Source organism: Rhododendron vialii, chromosome 13a (genome assembly GCF_030253575.1).
Source record: "Rhododendron vialii isolate Sample 1 chromosome 13a, ASM3025357v1".
Lineage (NCBI taxonomy): Eukaryota > Viridiplantae > Streptophyta > Magnoliopsida > Ericales > Ericaceae > Rhododendron > Rhododendron vialii.
This window is the reverse complement of record NC_080569.1, coordinates 2253747-2277375: the sequence shown is the minus strand read 5'-3', so window position 1 is coordinate 2277375 and position 23629 is coordinate 2253747. Positions and strand designations below refer to the sequence as shown.

At 38.9% G+C, this 23629-nt stretch overlaps 4 protein-coding genes across 4 annotated transcripts; 2 read left to right on the top strand and 2 right to left on the bottom strand.

Moving 5' to 3' along the window:
- The first annotated feature begins 192 nt into the window (after positions 1 to 192).
- On the top strand, positions 193 to 6958 carry LOC131313596 (RNA demethylase ALKBH10B-like). Its single transcript, XM_058341981.1, has 7 exons — positions 193 to 886; positions 3838 to 3968; positions 4086 to 4203; positions 4732 to 4848; positions 4956 to 5071; positions 5233 to 5387; positions 6075 to 6958. Exons 1-7 carry the CDS (start codon positions 385 to 387, stop codon positions 6571 to 6573), a joined length of 1638 nt encoding a protein of 545 aa, XP_058197964.1. The 5' UTR covers positions 193 to 384; the 3' UTR covers positions 6574 to 6958.
- A 1427-nt stretch (positions 6959 to 8385) lies between these two features.
- LOC131313597 (uncharacterized) lies at positions 8386 to 10119 on the bottom strand. The gene has a single exon (XM_058341982.1). The coding sequence runs from the start codon at positions 9984 to 9986 to the stop codon at positions 8610 to 8612; it is 1377 nt and encodes a 458-aa protein (XP_058197965.1). The 5' UTR covers positions 9987 to 10119; the 3' UTR covers positions 8386 to 8609.
- A 1864-nt stretch (positions 10120 to 11983) lies between these two features.
- Positions 11984 to 14056, bottom strand: LOC131313598 (probable galacturonosyltransferase-like 4). The gene is made up of 2 exons (XM_058341983.1): positions 13171 to 14056; positions 11984 to 12464 (listed from the first exon to the last, which is right to left on the bottom strand). The coding sequence occupies exons 1-2, from the start codon at positions 13794 to 13796 to the stop codon at positions 12026 to 12028; spliced, it is 1065 nt and encodes a 354-aa protein (XP_058197966.1). The 5' UTR covers positions 13797 to 14056; the 3' UTR covers positions 11984 to 12025.
- Positions 14057 to 20136: 6080 nt separating this feature from the next.
- On the top strand, positions 20137 to 23391 carry LOC131313593 (exosome complex component RRP4 homolog). The gene is made up of 7 exons (XM_058341977.1): positions 20137 to 20410; positions 20584 to 20685; positions 20779 to 20824; positions 21078 to 21167; positions 21784 to 21849; positions 22103 to 22171; positions 22698 to 23391. The coding sequence occupies exons 1-7, from the start codon at positions 20256 to 20258 to the stop codon at positions 23157 to 23159; spliced, it is 990 nt and encodes a 329-aa protein (XP_058197960.1). The 5' UTR covers positions 20137 to 20255; the 3' UTR covers positions 23160 to 23391.
- Positions 23392 to 23629: the final 238 nt, after the last annotated feature.

The window sequence follows — 23629 nt, the reverse complement described above, 5'->3', positions numbered from 1 at the left end:
TAATCGTGTGAAACGATTATGGGAGAGGTGTAAAAATTATTAGTCTAAAATGCGAGTAAGTTGACCCGAGACATCTTTTACATTAAAGGGACAAAAAAAACAAGAGAGGTAAAACAATCAAAAAGTATTTGGCCATACATAGATTTTTTCCCCTTTTCCAATATATAAATGCACCTCCTCCATAGCCTATCCCTCGCTTTCACCACTCCACTTTTACTATATCTCTCCCTCTCCCTCTCCCTCTCTAAGTTCGAGAGCTTGTTATTGATCACCTAAACTTCGGCCGACACGTAAATAACGTTAGAGGCTACGGAGTCAGCCACTCACAGCCACACTCCTCACCAAACCATCCGAACAAAGGGGAAAGACAGAGAGAAGCGGGACATGTCGCCGGCGGCCGCCGTTGCGTCACCGTCCATGGCGACGGCTCAACCATATCCTCCAACGATGATGATGCCGGACGCGTTCGCCAAGGACGCGATCATAGCGTGGTTCCGTGGCGAGTTCGCTGCGGCCAACGCCATCATCGACGCGCTCTGCGGCCACCTGGCCCAGGTGGAGGGGGGCGGATCGTCGGAGTACGAGTCCGTGTTCGCGGCTGTCCACAGGCGGCGGCTGAACTGGATCCCGGTTCTCCAGATGCAGAAGTACTATTCCATTGCCGACGTGGCCCTTGAGCTCCGACGAGTCGCCGAGAAGAAAGCGATCAAGGGCGATGATGTGAAAAATCATGACGAGAAAGTTAAGGTTTTCGTGAATGAAGAGGTGAAGATTCGAGAAGTTTACGAGGAACTGTCGACGGAGAACGGTGAATGTGGCGGCGGGGAGGTGATCGACGAAGGCTCGACGAGGGATGATTCACTTGAAAGTGAGATTACTGATACAGGTAAGTATCATTTCGTTGTAAATAAAATTTTGATTCGAAATTCATTCTTTTCTCTGATATCAGATGTCCGAGCCAGCGAAATTAGATATATTTGATTTTTGAAGTTTCTAATATGCAGAAAATATGTTTCTCTTTCTGGAAAAAAAATTGTCTCTTTCTTTACCTTTTCATGTTTTTTTTTTTTTTTTGTGATGGAAAAGTTTATATAAGTGGGTAGGCTTCTGGATGATTTTCCGAAATTGTTGGTGAAAATATTGATCACAAATCATTGATTTTCGTAAATTGGAAGTAGAATTTTTGTTGTTCTTTTAAATAAGGTAAGAGAGGGATTAATTTTATTTTTCCCTTCAACATTTTTTTAATGGACCTCTGTTTTCTTTGTCAAAGATTTTCACCTGAAAACGATGGCTATTCAATTCGTGTGTCGAATTTGCATTCAACGGTGTTTGGTTTGGTAGAAACCAAATTCCTTTGTGCAAACCAAATTTCAACTTTGCTCTGCTCTGCTTTTGAATTGAACAGTTTTTTTTTTTTTTTTTTGGTGAACTTTCAAACCGTTGATACTCTTATGGTGCCGATTAGATCGTTCAAACACGTTCCCGTCCAGAATTTCAAAAATCTGTTTTATATGTTAAATCGAATTTCTCTTCATTTTTCCAAACTAAAATAATGAGTATTTTTGCAGTAACCTTAAATACTGTATCTCAGATTTACTGAGGATTTTGAGGGGTTCAAGGCATGGGAAGGCCTTTTCGCTGAGTAGTTTTTCGGTGGTTGTATAACACAATAGAATGTAGGAGTATAACAGTATCTTGTTTCGAGTAATCTTTTTTTTTCTTTTTTGCTAAGCTTTCGAGTAATCTTGTTATTTAAACTTTTTTTTCTAAATTTTCGTTTGTATTTTTTACTTTTTTAATTTCTCTCGTCGATATATATATATATTTTACAATAAACCAAAACAAATCATGACAATTAAATAACTCATTGTCCGGCACCGAATTCTCGAGACAACAATATGTTGGTGATTATGTTTGATCACATTTTGAGTTGGTATTCACAATTCGATTAATACAATTGTGACATATATTATGCGTATCCAAAATGTGATCAGCAAATATAATTACCGATTGTTGATATGAATTCAAAATAATTTAAAAAAGAATTTGTGTATTTCGAGACGAGCAATGTGTAGACGAGCATTGCTAGTCTCAAAATTTACAAATTACACACTATTTTTTAAGTATTTTGCTTCATCAATCAGGCGTTGACAGGTTAGTTTGGGGGTAGCGGATGCCAATTTTTAGCTGATGAGACCTCGAGATGTGTACTGGGATTCAATAATTTCTTGTACTTTATTTGCTGCGGCGTGTGCTCTCAACCGTCGAATCCTAAACGGACGTCACGGCCCACGGCTGCGTCTTGTTGGGGTTTTATTTGGGTTGGTTGGCGGACCTTTTCTTTCCCATCCTTGGATTCTGATCCCGATGTCCAACGAAACTCGGTGTCTGCGACTCGTTTGACTAAACCGAGTTAACTCGGTGGTCCTTTGGGGTATTTTTTGGGGTTTGGGTTTGGGAGAATATGCCGTAGGGTGTGTGCGGATCGTGAAAAAGGTGCACTTTTTCATTGGAAAATGATGTTTGGACGGCTGGATAAACTAATCCGTCCCTACTGTTTTGGGATTGGATACCATCCGGGTTTACTGTCTAGTGCTCTGACCCTCGAAGTTGACTAGATATTTAAGGGGATCGCATTCTCGGTATTTGGTTAAATCGTTATCAGTAAGTATCGACCGGATATATAATCTCACAGAGTTATCAATAAGTATCGACCAGATGTATAATCTCACAGAATATGCGATATACAATACCTTATACCATGTATCGTATGTACTATTAGTCTTTTTAGAATTAGTAGAACGGGATTACATCTCCTACGATATCATATACCCTTTTTATCTTTAATCATGTTAAATTAACGGGCCCTTAGTGTAAAAACTGAAAGTGATAATGTCCTGACATATGGAGGAAGCAATTACTTTTCCATAACATGCCAAGCAATTATTTAGATGCTGGTAGTGACAACTAATTATAACAAATATGATAAATACGGGGTGGTTCCGGAGACCCCTAAGCAATAATGGAGGATTTTGATTGATTCTGAACCAACTGTACAATTATAGATGAGAGAGAGATACAAAAATGAAATTCCAAGTCTGTTTGGGACGGGCACATTGCTTACTGAAATTCCTTTACATAAGAGAATGGTGTGTGCAGTTTTCATGGCTGCTGTATTTGTTGCTGATATTTGACATCCAACCAAAACATCTCTATTAGGAATCGTTGTTTCCAACCAATTTTTCACCCTAGCTATGTTACCAAATGTAATTAAATTCATATCATCGTATGGGAATGGGTAAAGTACTTTGGCAGAAATGCCAGAAAGGCCAAAACTGGACCTGGAAATGGTACCAGTATTGCTGTTACAAACGTCACTTCTGAATGTGTAATGTTGCGTGGTTGCTCGTGTTTTTAACATCGAACATTTGATTGGGACTAGAAGTTAACGGTGCTGAAGTGATGCTACATCGATACTTCCTCGTATGAAAATTCAGGCATATAAACCACCAATGGTGGGACTATAGTTGGTTTTCAACTCTTGGAATACATTTGGGTTGGTGTGTATCCCGGATAACAGGCAACCTAAATGTAAAAATTGCGGATAGGGTGATGTCAAATGGAATTGAAAATTTGAAAGTGTTTTCCTAACTTGGTATTATAGGCCTTGATACATGTGTGTGTTTCTTGAACTTGCTTCCACACAATCATATTGCCCATACAATTTTTGCTAACTGGAATAGCAACAATGTTTCTCCATTCTTGTGATTCCGTAAATGTTTCTCTTCTAGTTACAATCAGATTGCTGATTCCATTCCACTTCTCTTGAAACAGGATCTCAAGAACCGCAGCCCACATCAGAAACTGTAGATTTGTGTTCTAACCATGAAGACTGCGAGGCACGTCGTGCTCTGATCAAGGTGACCAAAGGGTTTACAGCCAAAGAACATGTCAAAGGGCATATGGTTAGTTCTTTCTTTCATAACTTTTTAATGTAAATCATTTAGGCATAGAAGCCAGGAGTCAAAAAAAATTGAACTTCAAACCATGATTTAAACTAGTCGAATGTGGTTGATTGGCAGGTGAATGTAGTCAGAGGTCTCAAGTTGTATGAAGACATATTCACTGATTCAGAGCTCTCTAAGTTAAATGACTTGGTGAATGAGCTCCGGGCTGCTGGCCACAATGGTGAACTCTCAGGTGGATCCCCGTGTGCTTCGTGATGCTTTTATAATTAACAGTTGTTGTTTCCTTTGGGCACAAGGTTCTCAGATAGTAAAGGACGCCCTCTATAGGTTTGATTGAAAAGGTTTGGCTTTTATGTTTTTATCATTTCCATTCCTAGTTAATTACATTTATAGTCTCGATTTTCTAATGAATTTAGTCACTCAAACCTCAAGGCATCTAGATATGGACCTCACTACTTCAAGTTAGGTTTTCAGTTGTAATTTTGAACGTATGTTTGCTGCAGTGCTTGTAAATTTAACTTGTGCTTTTATGTAGGTTTTTTGTTTTGAGCAATTCAAGCTTATGAAATCCACCGATAAATAGTCTATCTTCATTGTTACCAAGGCCTTTGGAGGCTCGGATATTCATATTCATATTCATATTATATGTCTTTGAGACCATATTTTGTTTTCTTGAGTAACGATGACTTGGTACAAATTTTTTATATTGCTTTTCTTCACATATCATCTAATCAGATCTCATGAAATTGGCACTGTTTAGGAGAGACCTATATTCTGTACAACCAGCAGACGAAGGGGAACAAAAGAGAGCTAATTCAACTTGGAGCTCCTATTTTTGGGCACATAAAAGAGGAATCAACCGGCAAAGATGAAGATAGTAAGAATAGCTTTCCGCCTGAACATATTTGTTTTTCTTCTACAAGATTCAATCTTTCCGACGCATATATTTCATGGAAACTTTGTAATTGGGAATACTTTGTACAGGTCACATTGAGCCAATTCCTACTCTTCTTCAAGGAGTTATTGACCACCTGATTCAGTGGCATCTGATATCAGAAAATAGAAAACCAAACAGCTGCATCATCAACTTCTTCGATGAGGTAGATTGGTTCTCTTACTTCATCCTCGTCATAAGTCTCCGCTCTCTTTGGTTTTTGTAACAAAAGCTAGGAGTAGAGAACACTTCATTACCTTTGATTCATAAAAATGAGCACAATTTTGTTCGAACTTAGGAACTAACCTATCTCTACTCTTCGCGTAGGGTGAATATTCACAGCCTTTTCTAAAACCTCCTCATTTGGAGCAACCTATCTCTACTCTTCTCCTATCTGAATCAACCATGGCTTTTGGACGAACTCTCATAAGTGATGCTGATGGGAACTACAAAGGGCCACTCATGCTTTCCCTGAAAGAAGGGTATGTACTCAAGAAATCTTCCCACTGTACTTGGTTTTCTGAATCTTGCAGTAGCCAAAACTTGTGAATTACAATTTCGATGCTGATGCTGCATTTCAATTTTCATGTATGGCATAAACCTAGGAGGATGAAGCCAATACTTCGGAAATGCCCGAAAACAGCCTAGCTGGCTACCATTATTTACTAGATAGAACCTATGAGTCAACCTCGACAGAGCTTAACCTACATTACACTATAGACTGCTTATAGTAAGGAAAAAAACGTCATGAAGAGACCGTGATATCGTCCTTCAGTTCCACAACAAGGCCAGACCTCCCGACAGGCCCATCCTCTCAACATTGACAACACAGAACGCAAAGTTAGAGTTCTAGTAGGAAAATCCTATCAATAACCCTAAAGGCGCCGAGCAAAAAAAAATAACCCTAAAGGCAAGCTAGCTAAGTTAAAACAAAGGCAGCAAAGACTTTCTATCCGCCCTGGTTGACCCTTTCTTGAACCCTCAACCAATCGTCTGCTTTGGAATTGTAAACCAAAGCAATGATACGAAAACAATGGGTTAGATTGCAATAATGTTGCATGTATTCTGTTGCTTTTCAAGTTTTTCTGCAAATTTGGCAATTTATTCTGTTGCTTTTCAAATTTTTCTGCAAATTTGGCAATTTGAACTGATTCTGGTTTACTCTATAGGTCTCTTCTAGTCATGAGAGGAAACAGCTCTGATATGGCAAGGCACGTAATGTGTCAATCTCCAAACACACGAGTGAGCATCACATTCTTCAGAGTTCGGTCCAACACAAACCAAAACGATTCATCGACAATACCTCCTCTGAGTAGAGCCTTGACTCTATGGCAACCTGGTGCTCCGAACTCATACACAATTCCAAATGGAGCCATGAATGCCTACGAGGCAACAATGAATATGATCCCTAAATGGGGGGTAATTCGTACCCCAGTGGTCATGTTAGCAGCTCCAATGCACCCTATGGTTGTGAGCCCCAGAAAGAGCCCAAATGGTAGTGGTACTGGGGTGTTCTTACCCTGGGCTGTTGGATCAAGGAAACCAGCAAAACATCTGCCTCCTCGTGCCCAAAAGGGACGACTTCTCTCACTACCGTCCTCAGTTGAAACGCTTAAAAAGGAGCCCACTTTGGACTCATGTGTGATTGCTGAGGTGAAAATGGGTTAAGCTGTCTCATTCCAGCACCGAGGCAAAAGCAGGTAGGCGACTGAGGGATGGCTGCTGTTAGCTGCAAACTCGGGAAGAGCTTCGCTTGTTGTAACAAGTAGTCTCAGGTGCTGACACAGGATTTTTATTTTTATTTCTATTTTTTCCCCCCCGGCTTCTACTTATGAGAAGAATTAGGTTCTAGTACTGGGTTTTCAATGTCAATTGTGGTAGGGCTGAAGAGAGAGTTGAGTTTTAAGTTAAAAGGAGTGTGAATTAGTCTTGAAAGAGGGCTGATTTTGTATCAACTTCTTTTAGGTTTTTCTAAGTAATCTGTTCACAGGACCATGAGGATGCTTTAAGGTTGCATATCTGTATGTATGTGCAGTTCTTTTTTTGTTCAAAAGGAATCTTGGTAAAGGCATACTTGAAAAAATCTCTCAAGCTCTCTTACTGCTGAGATGCAGGAAATAACGTCTCGAGTATCATAGAGGCAGCTCTCAAAGGCCATCGTCACTCGGGTTTTGGGCTTGCCAGGACGATCGGTGCTACTACCGTGCTAGCAGGAAGTGGAAGCGATTTCACTAAACTGTGACTTGATTTCTTACTGCTGGAGTGCTGGAACGCTGAACTCAACTACTTTCACTTTTAACAGGGGAATTCGGAATATTGAGCCTGAATCTTGAAAGGTCATCATGCCAATTTAGGTTTTTATCCCACTCTAAAGGATATAGGATAGGTTGATAACCGCTCGATGTTAAGAATTAAGATAGCCTACTCCCTACACTCTAGAAAGTTGGGCTCGTTATTCTCCATGCGTATTCACAGACGAATATGAAGAGGGCTATGGCATAGCAGTAATGTCCGGATAGTTAAAAACTGTCTACCCCGCTCTATTACTAGTGTCAGGCTGTCTGAATATTCCTTTTTGAACCATCTTTGTGCCAGGGAAAGGTAGGATCAGTAGATAGATCCACTTTCTTTTTTATCGGCGTAGATAAACCCACTTCATCGCCACCGAAAGAGACCTCATCAAAGAATTTGCATGAGTCAATCGTCTAAAGAACTACTGCATATTTCGCAACGGCCATCTTGGTGATTGGAAAGGAAAAAAGTATGGACCTTTATCACCGTTCCCTTGTCGGGTTTGGCGATGACAACTGATTGCAGTTTCGTGAATCCTTATGAACAGCAGATATCATTTCATGGCCGCTAATCAATGTCTTTGTCAATCACATAAGGGTTCATGTTCTCTCATCCCTTTCTTTCTGCCTTTGACCAGCAAAACTTCATTCAGTGCAGTTCTTCATTTAAAGCTGCAACAAATTAAACCCTTCCACATTACTCATTGTCTAATCCTGGATCCAAATCAAGCGCGAGCTTTGACATGCTTTTCGATCACTGAACATTGCACAAGGATAAGATACCATCCTACGGCAAAGCCCTGGGACGAGCACAAGGGTCTATCATGCTAGAAGGCCCTGGAGTATTCGTAACAAGAACTTTCTTTCCAAACCTAAATCTCATTACATCCCACAGGACGATCAGCTTTGATAGAGATTTATAGCTCAGGACCAGTAAAGCACAGAGAGAGAGAGAGAGAGAGAGAGAGAGAGAGAGATGCAAATTCATTTCATACGTAGTAGTTCAGTCATCAGTGTTAATTTCGACGACTACCCCGTTTCAGAACATCCGAACTCTGTTGCTCTGAAAGAAAATGTCCAAAACAATCAACCAATAAATGAAGATTGCAATGACGCTAAGTTTTGCATGCCTTGTCTTATCATCCATAGAACCATCAAAAGCAATAATTCAGCAACCACAAAAAAGGGCTATATAAACGTAGAGGTTTCCATTATTATTGAAATCAAATATACTTCAACTCCCGGTACTATACACAACAATAACAGAATGAATGAATGATTTTGCTTCATAAACCAAATACATAATGAAGAAACCCACCACGCTATGCAACTTAACACGGTTATAATGTGAAACATAACAGAACACACTCCTGTATACATTCAGTAGTAGTGTTCTTGCAATAGAACAATTTACTACTTGGAGTCAGGCTTTGAGACAGCCCCATCATCATCATCTTCAATATCCCAATTCAAATCCTCATCCTCATCTGCCGCGCTCAGCCTCTTCCTCAGTTCAGATACATTGGGGCTCCCATCATTCCTTTCTTTCTTTCCATCAACGCTACCGAGATCCTCAATCTCATCCCACCCAAGGTCTTCCTCCTCAGGCAATGACGGCTGAGTCGACACAATCGAAACATCACTATCTTTACAAGAATCAACACTATCAACCTTCCCTTCTAAATCCACCTTCTCATCAGATACCGATACCGACTCACCAACATTCACTTCAGAAATTTGCTCCTCGTCTTTAACACTTATTTCCACAACACTTACCTTATTCACATTACCCACATTGCCCTCAACAATCTTAGACATCCCAACTTCTTCTTCATTAATCCCACTCCCCTCCTTCACAACTTCGCGCACTTCTTCACTACCCAATTCCTTATTTTCCATCACAACTTCGGACACTTTTTTAATACCCAAATCCTTATTTCCCACCTCATTTCCTTTCGACAGCCCACTAGTCTCTTCATCATCGTTGTTGTCCTCATCCTCCACATCCCAAGTCAATTCCTCATCCATGTCAGTTGAAATCGCTCGCTTAACAAGATTAGCTCTCACATTCTCCTGTTGCTTAAGCTTATCCACCTTATAGAAATACCGAAACCAAAATGAATCGCGATCAACCACATCCGGCACAACCCTATTATAAATACCCTCCATATTCCCATTTTCTTCAACACAAGCCCTAATTTCCTCACTCTTATCCTCCAACACAAACCCTAATTTCCACTTCGCATAATCTTCTAAATCCTCCGGTTCTTCGCAGTAAGTATTCAAATCACTCTGAATCGACTGCAATTGCGCATTAAATCTACTGTACTTATTAGAACTCAAGCCCCGATTACTTAAATTCAACGAACTGGAATCCGATTCGCTATCGGAGGGTGCGAGTAGGGTTTCCTTACCGTGCGAGATGATCTCGGCCGTCGATTTCCACACGCCGTCGATCGAGGCGGGGAGATCCTTCACGACGTGGCCGGCAGCCTCGCGGAACGCCTCCGTTTCCTTCTGGAGACCCGACTGGAATTCCTTGAGGTCGCGGCGGTAGGTCTCGATGACGGATTCGGATCGGGTTGCGATGGTCTTGATTAGACCTCCGAAGTCCCACCCGCTACCGGTACCGGTGTTGGAACTGGGAGGCGCCTGATCTGAGTGGTTGTGGTGGTCGTCGTTGTCGGGTTGTTGAGGTGGGTTTGTGGGGGATTCGGGTGGGGAGTTATGGGAGTTGTCGTTCAGTGGAGGATCCGGGTCCTCTGACAGAATGGATCTCCAGAAATTCATGATTGGGGCTATGGATTCAACTATCGCTTAGAGAGAGAGAGAGAGAGAGAGAGAGATTAGATTCTCAGAAGCTGCTGAAACTGTACGTAATAGTACTGCCAAGCAACAGTCTAGTATAGGATACGCAAGGTGTGAAGTGTGCACCTCATTTTGGGCTCATAAGCTTTTTGGAGCTGTAAGCCCACGTCTCCTGTCCAGTTTAGATGTGTCGTTCCGGGTCCAATTTGGGCTTTTGTGGGCCCATTTGATCGCAATCGTTCATTTTAAAAAAATCGTTGAGTTTGTCAACAATAGAAATGAATATCGGTAAGTACATAATCAAAACAGATTTGTACGATAAAAAATGAAAATTTTAAGTTTGCAATTACTCCTTTTTTCATCTCATTTTTCTTGTACAAAATGAAAAACTCAAATTCCCAATTATTTTTTTCATTCCACTTTTCTGGTACAAATCTGTTTCGATCACGTACTTGTCGATGTTAAATCAAGCTAATTTATTACGTCAAGGACAAACTTGACGAGCTCTGTAAAATAAACGATTCCGATCATTATTGTGGATCCAGAATGGGCCCACAAAAGCCCAAACTGGATAGGAGCTGGCTCTAGTCCAACCCCAATTGTGATAAAGTTTGGGCGATTGGTCCCAACCTTTAGTCTCGTAGTACTTCAAAATACAATGTGCTCACGTTCTTAATTCGCGCCTTGTGTTTTCGCTCTCAAATTTCACATTGCTCTCCCACTCTCAATGCTCGTTCCGACGAATTTTGATAGTTCACCGATGATGTGTTTTAAAGGCGCTGTCATGCTCGTGCTCTTGCTCACACAAACGAGTTGTATGACTTAGGTCTTCGAAATTTTCCCAGTGGGCTTGGATTCTCTTTCGCTTGACTGGAAGTTCAGCCCTGTGGGATTCTGGATTCCGCAACAGCATTAGCTCCATTTTTACAGAGCTCCAAACATTTCTGAAATATATATGCTCCATTTTTTTTTCTAAATTAGAACCTTCCAAACCCACTGTAGTGCAATTGGTGAGAGGCATTGCTTCTCCGGGGGAGGCTTAGGTTCGAGCCCTGCGGGGGGGCGTGTTTGAGGTTCAGGGTTATGGACAGCTTCTGAACCCCATGTGGACTAACCTGCTAACTTACTAACTCTCTTAATCTCGCTGTTGTATAATGTATGACAAAAAAAAAAAAAATCAATTAAGGAACTAGTATTTTTTTTCCTTTTTTTTAAAGACGACACAGGAATTAGTTTTATTTTCTTACCCATTAGGACATCTTCAAACCATATAGATTTGCACTAAAGGATTCAGATTACATCCCCAAAGCCATAAAGATTGAGTGCTATCTACAAAGTCTATCAATTAAATTAGAGAATCAGCTACATAAAAAAAAAAAAAAAAAAACTATACAACGGACGATAATGACACAGAAAAATAAAAGAATAAATGAGGAATCTAATTACGTAATCATAATTATGGAGAATCATGATTTAACTCAAAAAATAAGTACTTAACTCACTAATCAACAGATTAAAAAGACAAATAATGAATAAGTAATTAGCTTTGATCGTTTATGATCCCCTTAGCCATGTTGGTAAAACAAACCGTCCAACTCAAAATAAATAAGTAAATAAAAATAAATGTTCCCTCATGCTCCAAAACGCCATTAATGGAGGAGCCCACAAATCCACTCAAATCTCATCCCCATAAATCCAATTTCCAGCTCCTAAACTAAAAAAAAATGACATAACCCTCTCCCTTTCCCCCTTCTTGTATCCATAGTTAAATAAAACCAAAAAAAAAAAAAAAAATCTCCTTTCATCAACACAACACTTCAAAATTAAATTAAATTTCTCAAATTTCTTTTCAAGAACCTCTCTCATGTCTTCTTGCCTTTTTTTTTCTTGTTTCTTGATTTCTTTCTTCTCTCCCAATAATTCCCACCTCTCAATCCCCAAAGTACCCCTCAACCCCTTCCCAAACTCTATTCTTCTTCTTCTTTTGGTTTGAAGGTCGGGGATGTCCGGGTCAGCAAACTCTATTCTTCGAAAGTATGTTTGGATGAACGGTATAGATCGTAAGGGGCCCAAAGATGATCGACGGTGCAGGGTTTTCTCGAGTCCAATCTCAACCAAGGCTTCCCTTTTCCACTCCAATGGAGCAAACTAATGGGACCAGGGTGCAAACTCCTGCATTTCCCTTCAATGTTATCACCCCCAAGGCCATGCTGGTTCCACCTGTGATCAATGGCCTTTATGTTTCCAGCCAAAACAAGCAAGAATGGTGGCAATGAACCCAGATGGTAAATCCTCTTTTGCTTCTGAACCACCATCCAGTCCTCAACTTTCTGGGTGTAACCACCTTGTCTCCATTTATCCACATCCACCACCATTACCCCTGTGTTGAAGTAACATGGCTGTCTGTTTCCGAATGTGCCCGCAAATTCCGGGTCGGACCAGAACGCGTCTGTGAAGTACCTGGCAGGGACGAACACAGGATTTTAATTTGGAGTGCGGAATTCAAAAATGCAATGTATGATTGATAATTTTAGAAGGAGCAATGCTACTTACACAACTTTAAAACACATTGCCGATAATTAAAAACAAAAACAAAACTTAAACGCAATTCCGGACACAACCGTATCAAGAATCGTTGAACGCACATGGACCACATGCATCCAACAATTGGAGACACAGTTGTGTTTTAAAATTATGTTCCTCGGCTTTTTGTTTCAGAAGCAATTATCTAGAACACTTTTTAGAAACTACTTTTTAACAAAAAAAACGCATATCATCCTATCCTACTTAGATTAAGCAGAAATAATTTCCCAAACTTTTCGAAAACACGATTTTCATATTTTCTTAATGGCAAATTCTTTTTCAAAACTTACTCAAAAAACAGGTTTCTAAAATCCCTCAAATAACTCAAAATTTCGAAAAATGATTCTCAAACGGCAACAGAATTTTTATTTTTTTTCCCGGCTTCAAGTTTGGGTGGCAGAGTGGACGGTCCCAACCGCTCTCATTGGTCCATCCCACTTCACATAATTTACATTTGTGTGCTTGAGCGGGATCGAGAGAATGAAAAATGTCCCAAACTACTAAAATGCACGAGAACGGTGATTGAAAGCGCGGCGGAAGACACAACTTAAAAGGCATTATGTGACTTCCATATTATTATTACCTGGTGAAATTTGCATGGCAATATTCCGGTGCAGCCAATACTTTGTCCCCCAAATCCACTCCCCACAGCTTAGCAATATCATCCACCATAACAATATCAGAATCCAGGTAAATCACCCTCTTAACCTCAACCGGAATAATATCAGCCAAATAAATCCTCGCGTAATTCAACGGCTGGTCCAAAGCCTGGCGAATCGATTTCGATATCTTGCCCCGAACCCGGTTCGGATCAAACCGGTACACCCGGAAACTGAGGTAAGGAAATGTCGACTTGATGCTGGAATGTATCTCGGGTTCCAGCCGGGAACAGAGGAAATGGAACATGACGTTTTCGGGACACGTGGAGTGCTGCAGGATGGATAGCACGGCGGCCATGGTGCCCCGGAGGTAATTGGCGTCGAGGGTCATGGAGACGTGAATCGGGTCGGCGGCGGGGGACCCGCACGTCTCGCCGTTGCGGAACGCTGGGGCTTCGCGGAAGATGGGGACATTCGGGGTGGGTTTTCGGATGATGCTGAGGCGGATGCCGGTGGTGGTGGTGGTCAGGGAGGTGGTGGTGGTGAGGAGGAGAGAGAGAGACAGGAGGCCGAGAAGTGGGAAGGAAGAGGAAATCCTCAGGAAGGCCATCCTGTCGTTTGCATTTAAGTGAGAGAGAGAAAGTATTAAGGGGAAAGAAAAGCAGCAGCCATTGGAGGCTGGGAGGTAAGAGAGAGAAAGACAAGGAAGAGAAGGAAATTTAGGGGAGAGGTTGGGGGGGAGATTGAATGATGGTAAGAGAAACAGGGGAAGGAGAGAGAGAGAGAGAGAGAGAGAGAGAGAGAGAGAGTTAGAGAGAGATTATTGTGAGGAAGAGAAGAAATCTCGGAATGGAAGAAGAGGGTCTTCTGTCTTTGAACCCTTGTTGAATTTGAGATAGTCTTTTTCAGCTCCGTGAACAGGTTGTTCACAGAGCTGCACAATATCAACCGTCTATTCACGTAATTAATGGTTGAGATTAATTTTCAATTATGATCGATTATAATTAACTCTCCTCCGAAAAAAAGTTCATTAACATCTTAACTTTGAACGGTCACAATTGAGTGTGTTTACAGCACCTCCTTAAATAGGATTTTCTCCTTGAATTTTCCACCTTTTACAAACCAAAACTTCAACTGCTACTATAAGTTCGTACTCAAAAAGGAAAAAAGAAAAAAAAAAAAATATATATATATATATATATATATATATATATATATATATATATATATATATATATATATATATAACATTTCGGTCTTATTAATCAGAAAATTTTCCAATGGTTTTCCAGTTTTTATTGCCTTGCAAAAACGAGACTTCAGAGCATAGGTTTCATCATGCTTTATTGGTTTGTAAATTTGTTTGTTTGCAATGCCCTTTCGTGACGTTCAAATCTTACAAGAGGCCAAATATTCAAACCTTAGGGGCACTAAAAGTTTGATCGGTCATTAATTTTATAATCCCGGAATTAGTCGAAGTGCGCGTAAACTGATCTGAAAATTCAATTATTAAAAAAAAGGAAAAAACATCCGTGAAAACGTCATTATAATTTTAAATGCCATTTATACCAATAAATCCGTGTACATTAAGTCCATGGGACTACTCATTGGCTCATTTAGCACTTTTTATTGCAACGATTTAATTCATGTTTATTTTGGGGTACTACCAAACCAAACCAACCATTCAGTGCCCCATAAATAATGCTTTCCCCTTTCAACAAGGAAGATGTTACTATAAGGAAAGAAACTAGTTTTCTGCGACATTGAAATCACCATTCTTTTTTGTTCAGGGAAATCCTAAAAAAGGATTCTTTCTTCGGCTTTTGATTGCGTGAAAAAGCGTAAATTAATGTCCTCGATTGCAACATTAGGATTTTAGGATAATAACGCTGCTTGCTTTGTGTAATGGAAAAAGTTTAGGAACACACCTTGCGGACAAAACTCTAGGAATCCAGACACAACCGGGTCAAGAACTATTACATGTACGGTTTTGTCTGAAATTGTGTTTAAAAGTTGTATTTGTATCATTACTCTTATGTAATTGTCTTTCATTAGAAATTAGCAGGTTACACCGAGCGACTCATCCTCGAATACTTCCAAAAAATGGAAAAATTTTGAGATGAAGAAGTTATAAAGTGTTTGGTACTTTTCTTGTCTATCATCAATTTTTAAATTATTATTATTTTACTGCAGTACATATTTTCTAAAACTTTTTGGGTACCTCTACCCACTTGACCAAAAATTATTAAAAAATGAGTTTTTATTTAAGAAGAAAAAACATACTAGTAGTTCTTTTTAAGAAGAAAAACCAAATAATCAAAGGAAATGCTTTAAATTTTTTTAATTTATTTTGATAACTCAGGATGTTGGACTTAACATATGCGAACCTCAATTAATTTTTGAAACGTGTTACGTATTTTACAGTTTACTAACACTACCCCAATTAATTTTTGAAGAGTATTGCGTATTTTACAGTTCACTGACAGGGAGCTTTAATACTCCAACCTTCTGGAAAAAAATTAAATGACCCAAACATTGTTTCGTCTTTGCAAAAAGTTGTCAGAGAAAGGAGAAAATGAAGAGAGCTGCTGCTCCCCGTGACACACACCCCCGGCCCCCTCTCTCTCTCTCTCTCCCCCTTTTCTTTTTTTCCACTTTCTGCTTCTTTTCTTCTTTTTTTCCTTTTCTTTTCCAGTTTTTTTTTCATTTTCTTTCTTTTCGGTTTGATTTTTTTTCTTTTTAATAATAGGTTCAAGTCTAATTCTAGGCTTTATAAAGTAATTGAAAGAAAAAAAGTGTTTCAATTGATCATATTTATCCCACTGTTTTCTTTTTCTTTTTTTGTCATTTATAGATTAAAAAATATAGTTACGAAAATAAGTGTTTCAATTTTTAATCCGTTTGAACCGGTGCAAAGATGTTATTTTTCTGATCATTTCATCCTAAATGGTCATAATAAATTTTTGGCTCCAAGGCCTTTCAATGGACACCCTAAGAGAGTCTTAAAACTAAATAATGAGTCTTAGGGAGTTTGTTGAAAAGTCTTAAACCAAAAAACTCATTATGACCATTTAAAATAAAATAATAAAAAAACGATCTTTGCTCTTATTTAATTGAATTGAGAATTAAAGCACTTAATTCTTGAATTATATTTTTAAATATACAAATAGTGTATTTATAAAAATTAAATAAATAAGATATAAGTAATTAAATAAAAAAATAAAAAAATAAATTAAAAAGTATGGGGGACCCGAGGGCTCTGCTGCCGCCATTGACATAGTAGCCCCTAAAACGTTTCCGTTTTAGTTATAAAAAAATAGAAACCATTCATTTGCAATCCTATGGAGTATAAACGTGATTTGAAGCAACATACTACTGAATCAGTTAAGAGGATCTATGCTAAATAATGGTTAACAAATTTATAAAATTGTACTATAGTTAAAAAAAAGTAATCTTGAATATAATATTTGTATTATGGATTAGTATGTTGTTTGCAAAATACATTTCGTAATTAGTTCCCGAACACTAATTATAATCTTAATGAATTTTTTTCTTTACGGCCTTTCAACGAGCAACCTAAGACTCATTATTTAGTTTCAGGACTCTCTTAGGGTGTTCATTGAAAGGCTTTGGAGCCAAAAATTTATTACGACCATTTAGGATGAAATGATCAGAAAAATAACATCTTTGCACTGATTCAAACGGATTAAAAATTGAAACACTTATTTTCGTAACTATATTTTTTAATCTATAAAAGACAAAAAAAGAAAAAGAAAACAGTGGGATAAATATGATCAATTGAAACACTTTTTTTCTCTCAATTGCTTTACAAAGCCTAGAATTAGACTTGAACCTATTATTAAAAAGAAAAAAAAAATCAAACCGGAAAGAAAGAAAATGAAAAAAAAAACTGGAAAAGAAAAGGAAAAAAAAGAAGAAGAAAAGAAGCAGAAAGTGGAAAAAAAGAAGAGAGAGAGAGAGAGAGAGAGAGAGAGAGGAGGGGGGGGGGGGGCGGGGGTAATCTGGAAAAAGGGAGGTGGGGCCGGGGGTGTGTGTCAGGGGGAGTAGCAATTTACGAAAATGAATACTCCATAAAGGGATCCGGATGCGCTATTGTGCACTGCCTGTGTAGTGCGCGTGTAGTACGATATCGTAACCGTCCAAGAGTGTTTCAACGGTTTAAATTAAAAACATTTTTTTTCAAAAAAAAATAAAATCGACGGCTGTCTGCCACCCTACAGCTCACTACAACCTCCGGATTCTAAAACGGAGTAGTTGTCTTTCATTAGCAGGTTACCCAACTACTCATACTCAAAGACTTCCAAAAAAATGGAAAAATTTTGAGATGAAGAAGTTATAAAGGTTTTGATACTTTTCTTGTCTATCATCAATTTTTTAAAACAAAATTACCATATTTTCTAAAACTTATTGGGTACCTCTACCCACTTGATAAGTAAGCTAATGACAAAAAAATAATTAAAAAATGAGTTTTTAAGAAGAAAGACAAATAATCAAAGGAAATGCTTTAAATTTTTTATAATTTATTTTGATAACTATGTTCGACTTAACACATGCACACCTCAATTAATTTTTGAAGAATATTGTGTATTTTATAGTTCACTACCGCAATTAATTTTCTAAGAGTATTGCGTATTTTTCCTTTCACCGACGGGGAGCTTTAATACTCCAACCTTCCGAAAAAAAATTCAATGACCCAAACATTGTTTCATCTTTGCAAAAAGTTGTCAGAGAAAGGACAAAAATGAATACTCCATAAAGGGATCCTGATGCGCTGTTGTGCATTGCCTGTTGTAGTGCGCGGGTTGTACAACATCGTAACCGTTCAAGAGCGTTTTCAACGGTTTAAATTAAAAACAATTTTTTTCAGTAAAAAATGAGATCGACGATTGTCTGCCACCCTACGACGCACTACACAAGGGTGCATTACAACACCCCAAATTCTAAAACGGAGTCTGACATAATGAAGTACTTTTCCGTCCAAAGACCAACTAAAATGAGAGCCTACATTGTTAATGGAAAAGTGAAATGGATGATGGTAAAAAAGTGAGGTCTTACACCGGATAATAGATATAATTTATTCTCGTAGTATTAATCCCACAGACGATGATCAAGCTGCAGCCACAATTGTTGTAAGCAAATGCTTCCATAGGGGAGAGAAATTAGAACATAAAGAGCAGTAAGAATGGGACTGGAGTGTCCTCTAGGGCCTGTTCCATAAATCTTTTTAAAAAATAAACAGTTTACTTCACATTTTTAATTAAAAATAATATAAATAAAAAATTATTTTACACCGTATAAAAGATTTCGATGAGATCTATCAAACAACATCTATATTAATAAAAAAAATATTTGCATAAATACATGTTTTTTGGGCTTGAACTTGAATTCTTAAAAAATAAATACTTATTAGGAGTTCTGGAACGGGACCCTAGTGCACATCTGCATCGCAGGAAATAAAACTTTTTTTTTACCAGCACACAGGAAATAAAACTTAAGAGTAAATTACATGGGTTTTATTGAAAAAAGAAAAAGCAGAAAAAGGTACCGAAAAAACATTAGAGGTGCAAATTGAAAACATTTTTCATAATTTTGCACAAAGAGTTAGTTACCATGTCTTACGCACAAAACTTGCGCTATGCTACTATTAGTTAGAAGTAAAATGTCAAAATATCAGAGAACTCTAGCGCAGTAAACATAATTACTCATTTGAGAGTAGCAAAAGAAATTCGTAAGTCTCATATCCGATCCGAATGCTAAGACTGATGGTTTGATTTCAATTTTCATGAGAAATTAAGTGTAGGGAAAGAAATGGAAAGAAAGAGAAACTTTTAAGAATCTTTCTTCAATTATTTTTGGTTTCTAAAAAAGACAAGGGGAGCTCTAAAAAACTAAGTTCAATTTTTTCTCTAAATTTGTTTTAAACTTTGATTTAAAATTTTCTCTTCATTATTATCCTTCCTTCTCTTCCCTTTCTAAAGTCCAAATAAGAGCAGACGGAAAAAACCAAGAAAAAGAAAAAGAAGGGGTCGGGATGCTGCCAAGCACGCTTTGCTAAGCGGGTGTTTAGCGGCGTCCAATTGTTCATCTCGGCACAGACGGTTCAAATTGAATTTGAGCGCATATAGATTTGAACCGTCTATTGTTTTATCAAGATTCGAGCAGTCAATTGATGAGATGAACACTTAGATCAGCTGCTTGGCACCCACTTGGCAGAGGGTGCTTGGCAGCTAGGGCCGTAAATGAACTGAGCCATTCGCGAACTGTTCGAGGCTCAGTTCGGTAAGAGCTCGTTCGAGTTCGATTCGTCTGCTAAACGAACTGAACCTGAACCTCAATTCTAGGCTCGTTCCGTAAATGAACCGAACCTGAGCCTAACGGTATTCGGCTCGGTTAGGTTCGCGAACCTATACTTAAATTTAATTAATAATTCAATAGGGGTCTATTTGTAAATGTAAAAAAATTTAAGGTTGTATATATAATTCAATACTTATTTTTCTTCCAAATTCTATACGATCAATGAGAGAGTTTGGGTTCGCTTGAGTTTAATGAGCTGAGTCGAATCAAACCTGAGTCTTGACGAGCTCAATTCGAGCTTAGATTCGGCTCAGCTCGATTCATTTGAGTTTAACGAGTCAAACTCGAGCCAAGATGTTCAAGTTCGAATCGAACCTGAGCCGAATCTGAGCCGAACTCGAGCCAGACTAGTATCTTAACGAACCCAACCGAGCCGAACCCGAGCCTTGAAAAATTTTAACTAGTCGAACTCGAGCCAAGTTGTTCAGGCTCGAATCGAACTCGAGCCGAACTCATACCTTAACGAACCCGAGTCGAACTTAACAAGGTTCGGCTCGATTCAGTTCGTTTACAGCTCTATTGGCAGCATCCCTATTCCGGTTATTTGGTTCTGGATCCGGGTTCGCGCCCAGTTTAGTTGTTTCTTTTCTCACGGGGCACTGAAAGAAACGGGTTTCGGATATACCTTCGTTAGGGTTTAGGGTTTTCCCAGTGTGTCGAACGGAGAGAGAGAGAGAGAGAGAGAGAGAGAGAGATGAGGGGGTTACAGGTATCGTTGAATCAAACGCAGAAGATAAGACTTCAGAGAGCTCTGGAAAAGCTCGAGTCTTTCTCCTCCAAGTCCAACCCTAATGCCTCCGTCACCGTCGCCGATACTATCCCCGTCAACTACGAAGACGGCGTCCTCAAGTACTCTCTCTCTATCTCTCTCAATGCATTATTTGAACTTGTGAATTGATTTATAGATTTCGAAATGTTATTCGATTCGATTGGATTGCTTTGCTTTCTTATTTTTTCTTATTTTTTGTTTTTCTATGTTTAAATAATACACTTATTGTCGTCTTTGATTGGGTTGGATGAAGGGGACACGGAACCTCAGAACTTGACGGCGAAGTGGTTGCGACACTCTGTGGGGTGGTTGAACGTGTTAACAAGCTCGTCTACGTTCGCACTTTGAGGGCCAGGTATTTGGATCTTAAACGCCTTGTTTTCGTGATTTGGCTTTAGTAATGAGATGATGATTGCGAAACTTGATGCCGGAATACAATTGGTTTTAGGTACAAGCCCGAGATCGGGGACATCATCGTAGGACGTGTTATTGAGGTAGAAAACCTGAAAGACCAACTTTCTCTTGAAGTTTGATTTGGGTGGAATTGATTTGTGAAAAAATAAATCATCAAATTGACATGTATATAAATCTCAAACCTGTTGGGATAAACAAATTGTCGTGGATTCACATTACCGGTGCCTTAGATTATCCGTTGTGAGCTGCTAAAAGCAGATAGATTAAGTTTTTCATTCCATCTTAGTCAATCTGTTTAGTCAGTAGGTTGATTGGGTTTCTTTTGATGTTTAGGTTGCTCCAAAGCGATGGAGATTGGAGATAAATTTTAGCCAAGATGCAGTTCTAATGCTTTCTTCAATGAACTTACCTGATGGCATTCAGGTATTTAGATTTCCTGATGCTGCATTAATGATTCTATGGCACTTAAGAGAAGATTATTTTTGCTCCTTTTCAGGTGTTTCTGTTTCTGCACCATTTGTGTTACGTTGTTTTCTTCTGTTTGCACGACATTACTTAATTTCTACAACCACCGCTACTCATTTTAGATTGTTGGAAACAACTTTTTGGTGAATACATAAACACATATGTATCCCTTTAAATAGTAGTTACGCTAGTGCTATGTATCTTGCTTTTTCGTTCGTCTCTTGCTAGGGTGGGTTCCCATTAAGAAATATGTTCGCCAAAACTGTGTCATCATGTTTTTATAGATTCTTGTGTAAGCTGTGTGAAGGTATGTAAAAGTTAAAACCCATGTCCCTTACCCTAGCGTGTTGCTTCACTTAAGCATCAGTCCCATATCCAAATAACCCTACTAATACATGCTAGTCTGATGCTTTTAAAGCCACATGACTTTTTCTTCAATCAAGAAAAAAATTGCCATCGGAGCGGGCTTTCTTCTTTGATTAGCTCCCTCCACAAAAACAATGGGATGAATATATAGCTTCTTTCTTTGAGTGACTTACAGTGCTTACTCGGTATTCATTCTTACAATTGCTAGAGGCGGCGAACAGCAGTTGATGAGCTCAACATGCGCAGCATTTTTGAAGAGAACGATGTTGTTTGTGTAAGTTCACTCAATCTCTGAATTCCTTGAGAAAATGAAATGGTTGCAGCCAATCTGTTTGGCTCTATATTGAGTAAGTTCTTTCTTTCCTCACAAGAAGCAAGGTTGCTCTTCAAATTGCACGGGGGCATTGACCATCATATGACATCATGTGCTGCACTAATATGTTCTGGCATTGATTCTGGAGTTGTTTGTAGTTAATTCTGAAGAGAATATACTGAAAATACGTAATCTGTGGCATTTCCTCTATCAGGCCGAAGTTCGTGGTTTCCAGCATGATGGAAGCTTGCACCTGCAAGCAAGAAGCCAGAAGTATGGAAAGGTATGTCTTGAAATGAGTATTTATGTGACAATCTTCTCTGCCTTTCACATCTTCAGCATTTAACCAACTTTTGGTCTGTGTCCATGGCATGGTAACTCAAATTCACCTGTGTAGTTTCCACTTTCCATTTACGAAGTTATGTTTTAAGGATGAACAAGGGTAAAATCTGAAGATATACCTATAAATAAAATTAATTATCTATACTGACAATCTGAAGAGGCTGTCATGTGGTATGTGGGTGATCAACTGTGAACAGCACCAAGCTATCATCAGTATCACATTATATTTTGGAGTTAGTATTTTTTTTCCCTTGAAACTTCTCTGGAAGAATGCCAAATGTTAATTCATCTTCATATAACCTTGCTTTGGTTAGACCAAAGAAAAAGGCACTAGACAGATGATATTTTATGGGGGGCATCCTGTCAATTTGATGTCCAGAGTACAGACTTGCATTTCTACCACCATCATTACTATAATTTCTAATTCCTGTTGTAGACGGGTGTTTTGATGCATTCCATTCTTACAGCTTGAAAGAGGACAATTACTTACAGTCTCTCCTTATCTAGTCAAGAGGCGGAAACAACATTTCCACCACATAGAACAATACGGTATTGACCTGATACTTGGCTGCAATGGATTCATCTGGGTTGGGGAACATGTTGAAGCTAGAGATGATATGATAGTAGAGGATCAAGCTACTAAATCTGAGCAACAGTATGCCACAACCAGTATGTATCCAACGAGTCTCGAACAAGAAGAACGAACTTACACGCCGTTGGAGACTAGGCAAAATATATGCAGGACTGCAAATGCTGTTCGTGTCTTGTCTACTTTAGGCTTTAGTATTAATGTAGAAGTGATCATGGAGATGGTTAATTTGAGCAGCTCTTTAAATCTAGATATACATGAGATGCTTGGGGCAGAATTCTGTGTTCTGGTTGCCGAGGGAGAGGCTGAAAGGCGGAGCTTGAAGAAAAAGAAAGGGTGATTCTTGTCTCTCAAGTCTATTTTGTTTATTGTTTGTTAGGCAACTTAGGGGTAGTGGGACTATCAGGATTTTGTTGTTGGAGTAGGATAGCCACCATGAGTACTGAGTATTGTTGTTTGTCCGTCGTCGGCCAATGTGAGACCATTATAGTTATGTGTAGGCAAGGTTTTTGCCCTACTATACAGATTGCAGAACACTAATGAAGCCAATTGGATATAAGCTTTTATCGAAACCTGTTGTGTGATTTTACGATTCATAGGCAATTGGATATAAGCTCTCTTTTTTTTTTTGCTAAGCAATATATAAGCTCTTATCGAAACCTGTTGTGTGATTTTACGATTCATAGGCACCAATTCCATGGAACTTTTTGTTTTCCATGAAGTCTATGGCTCTGTTTCTCTGAACATGACCCAAACAGATAACTACTGCATTGATCTCGTAGTCCCCTGCTTTCCAGAAATAAAATGAGC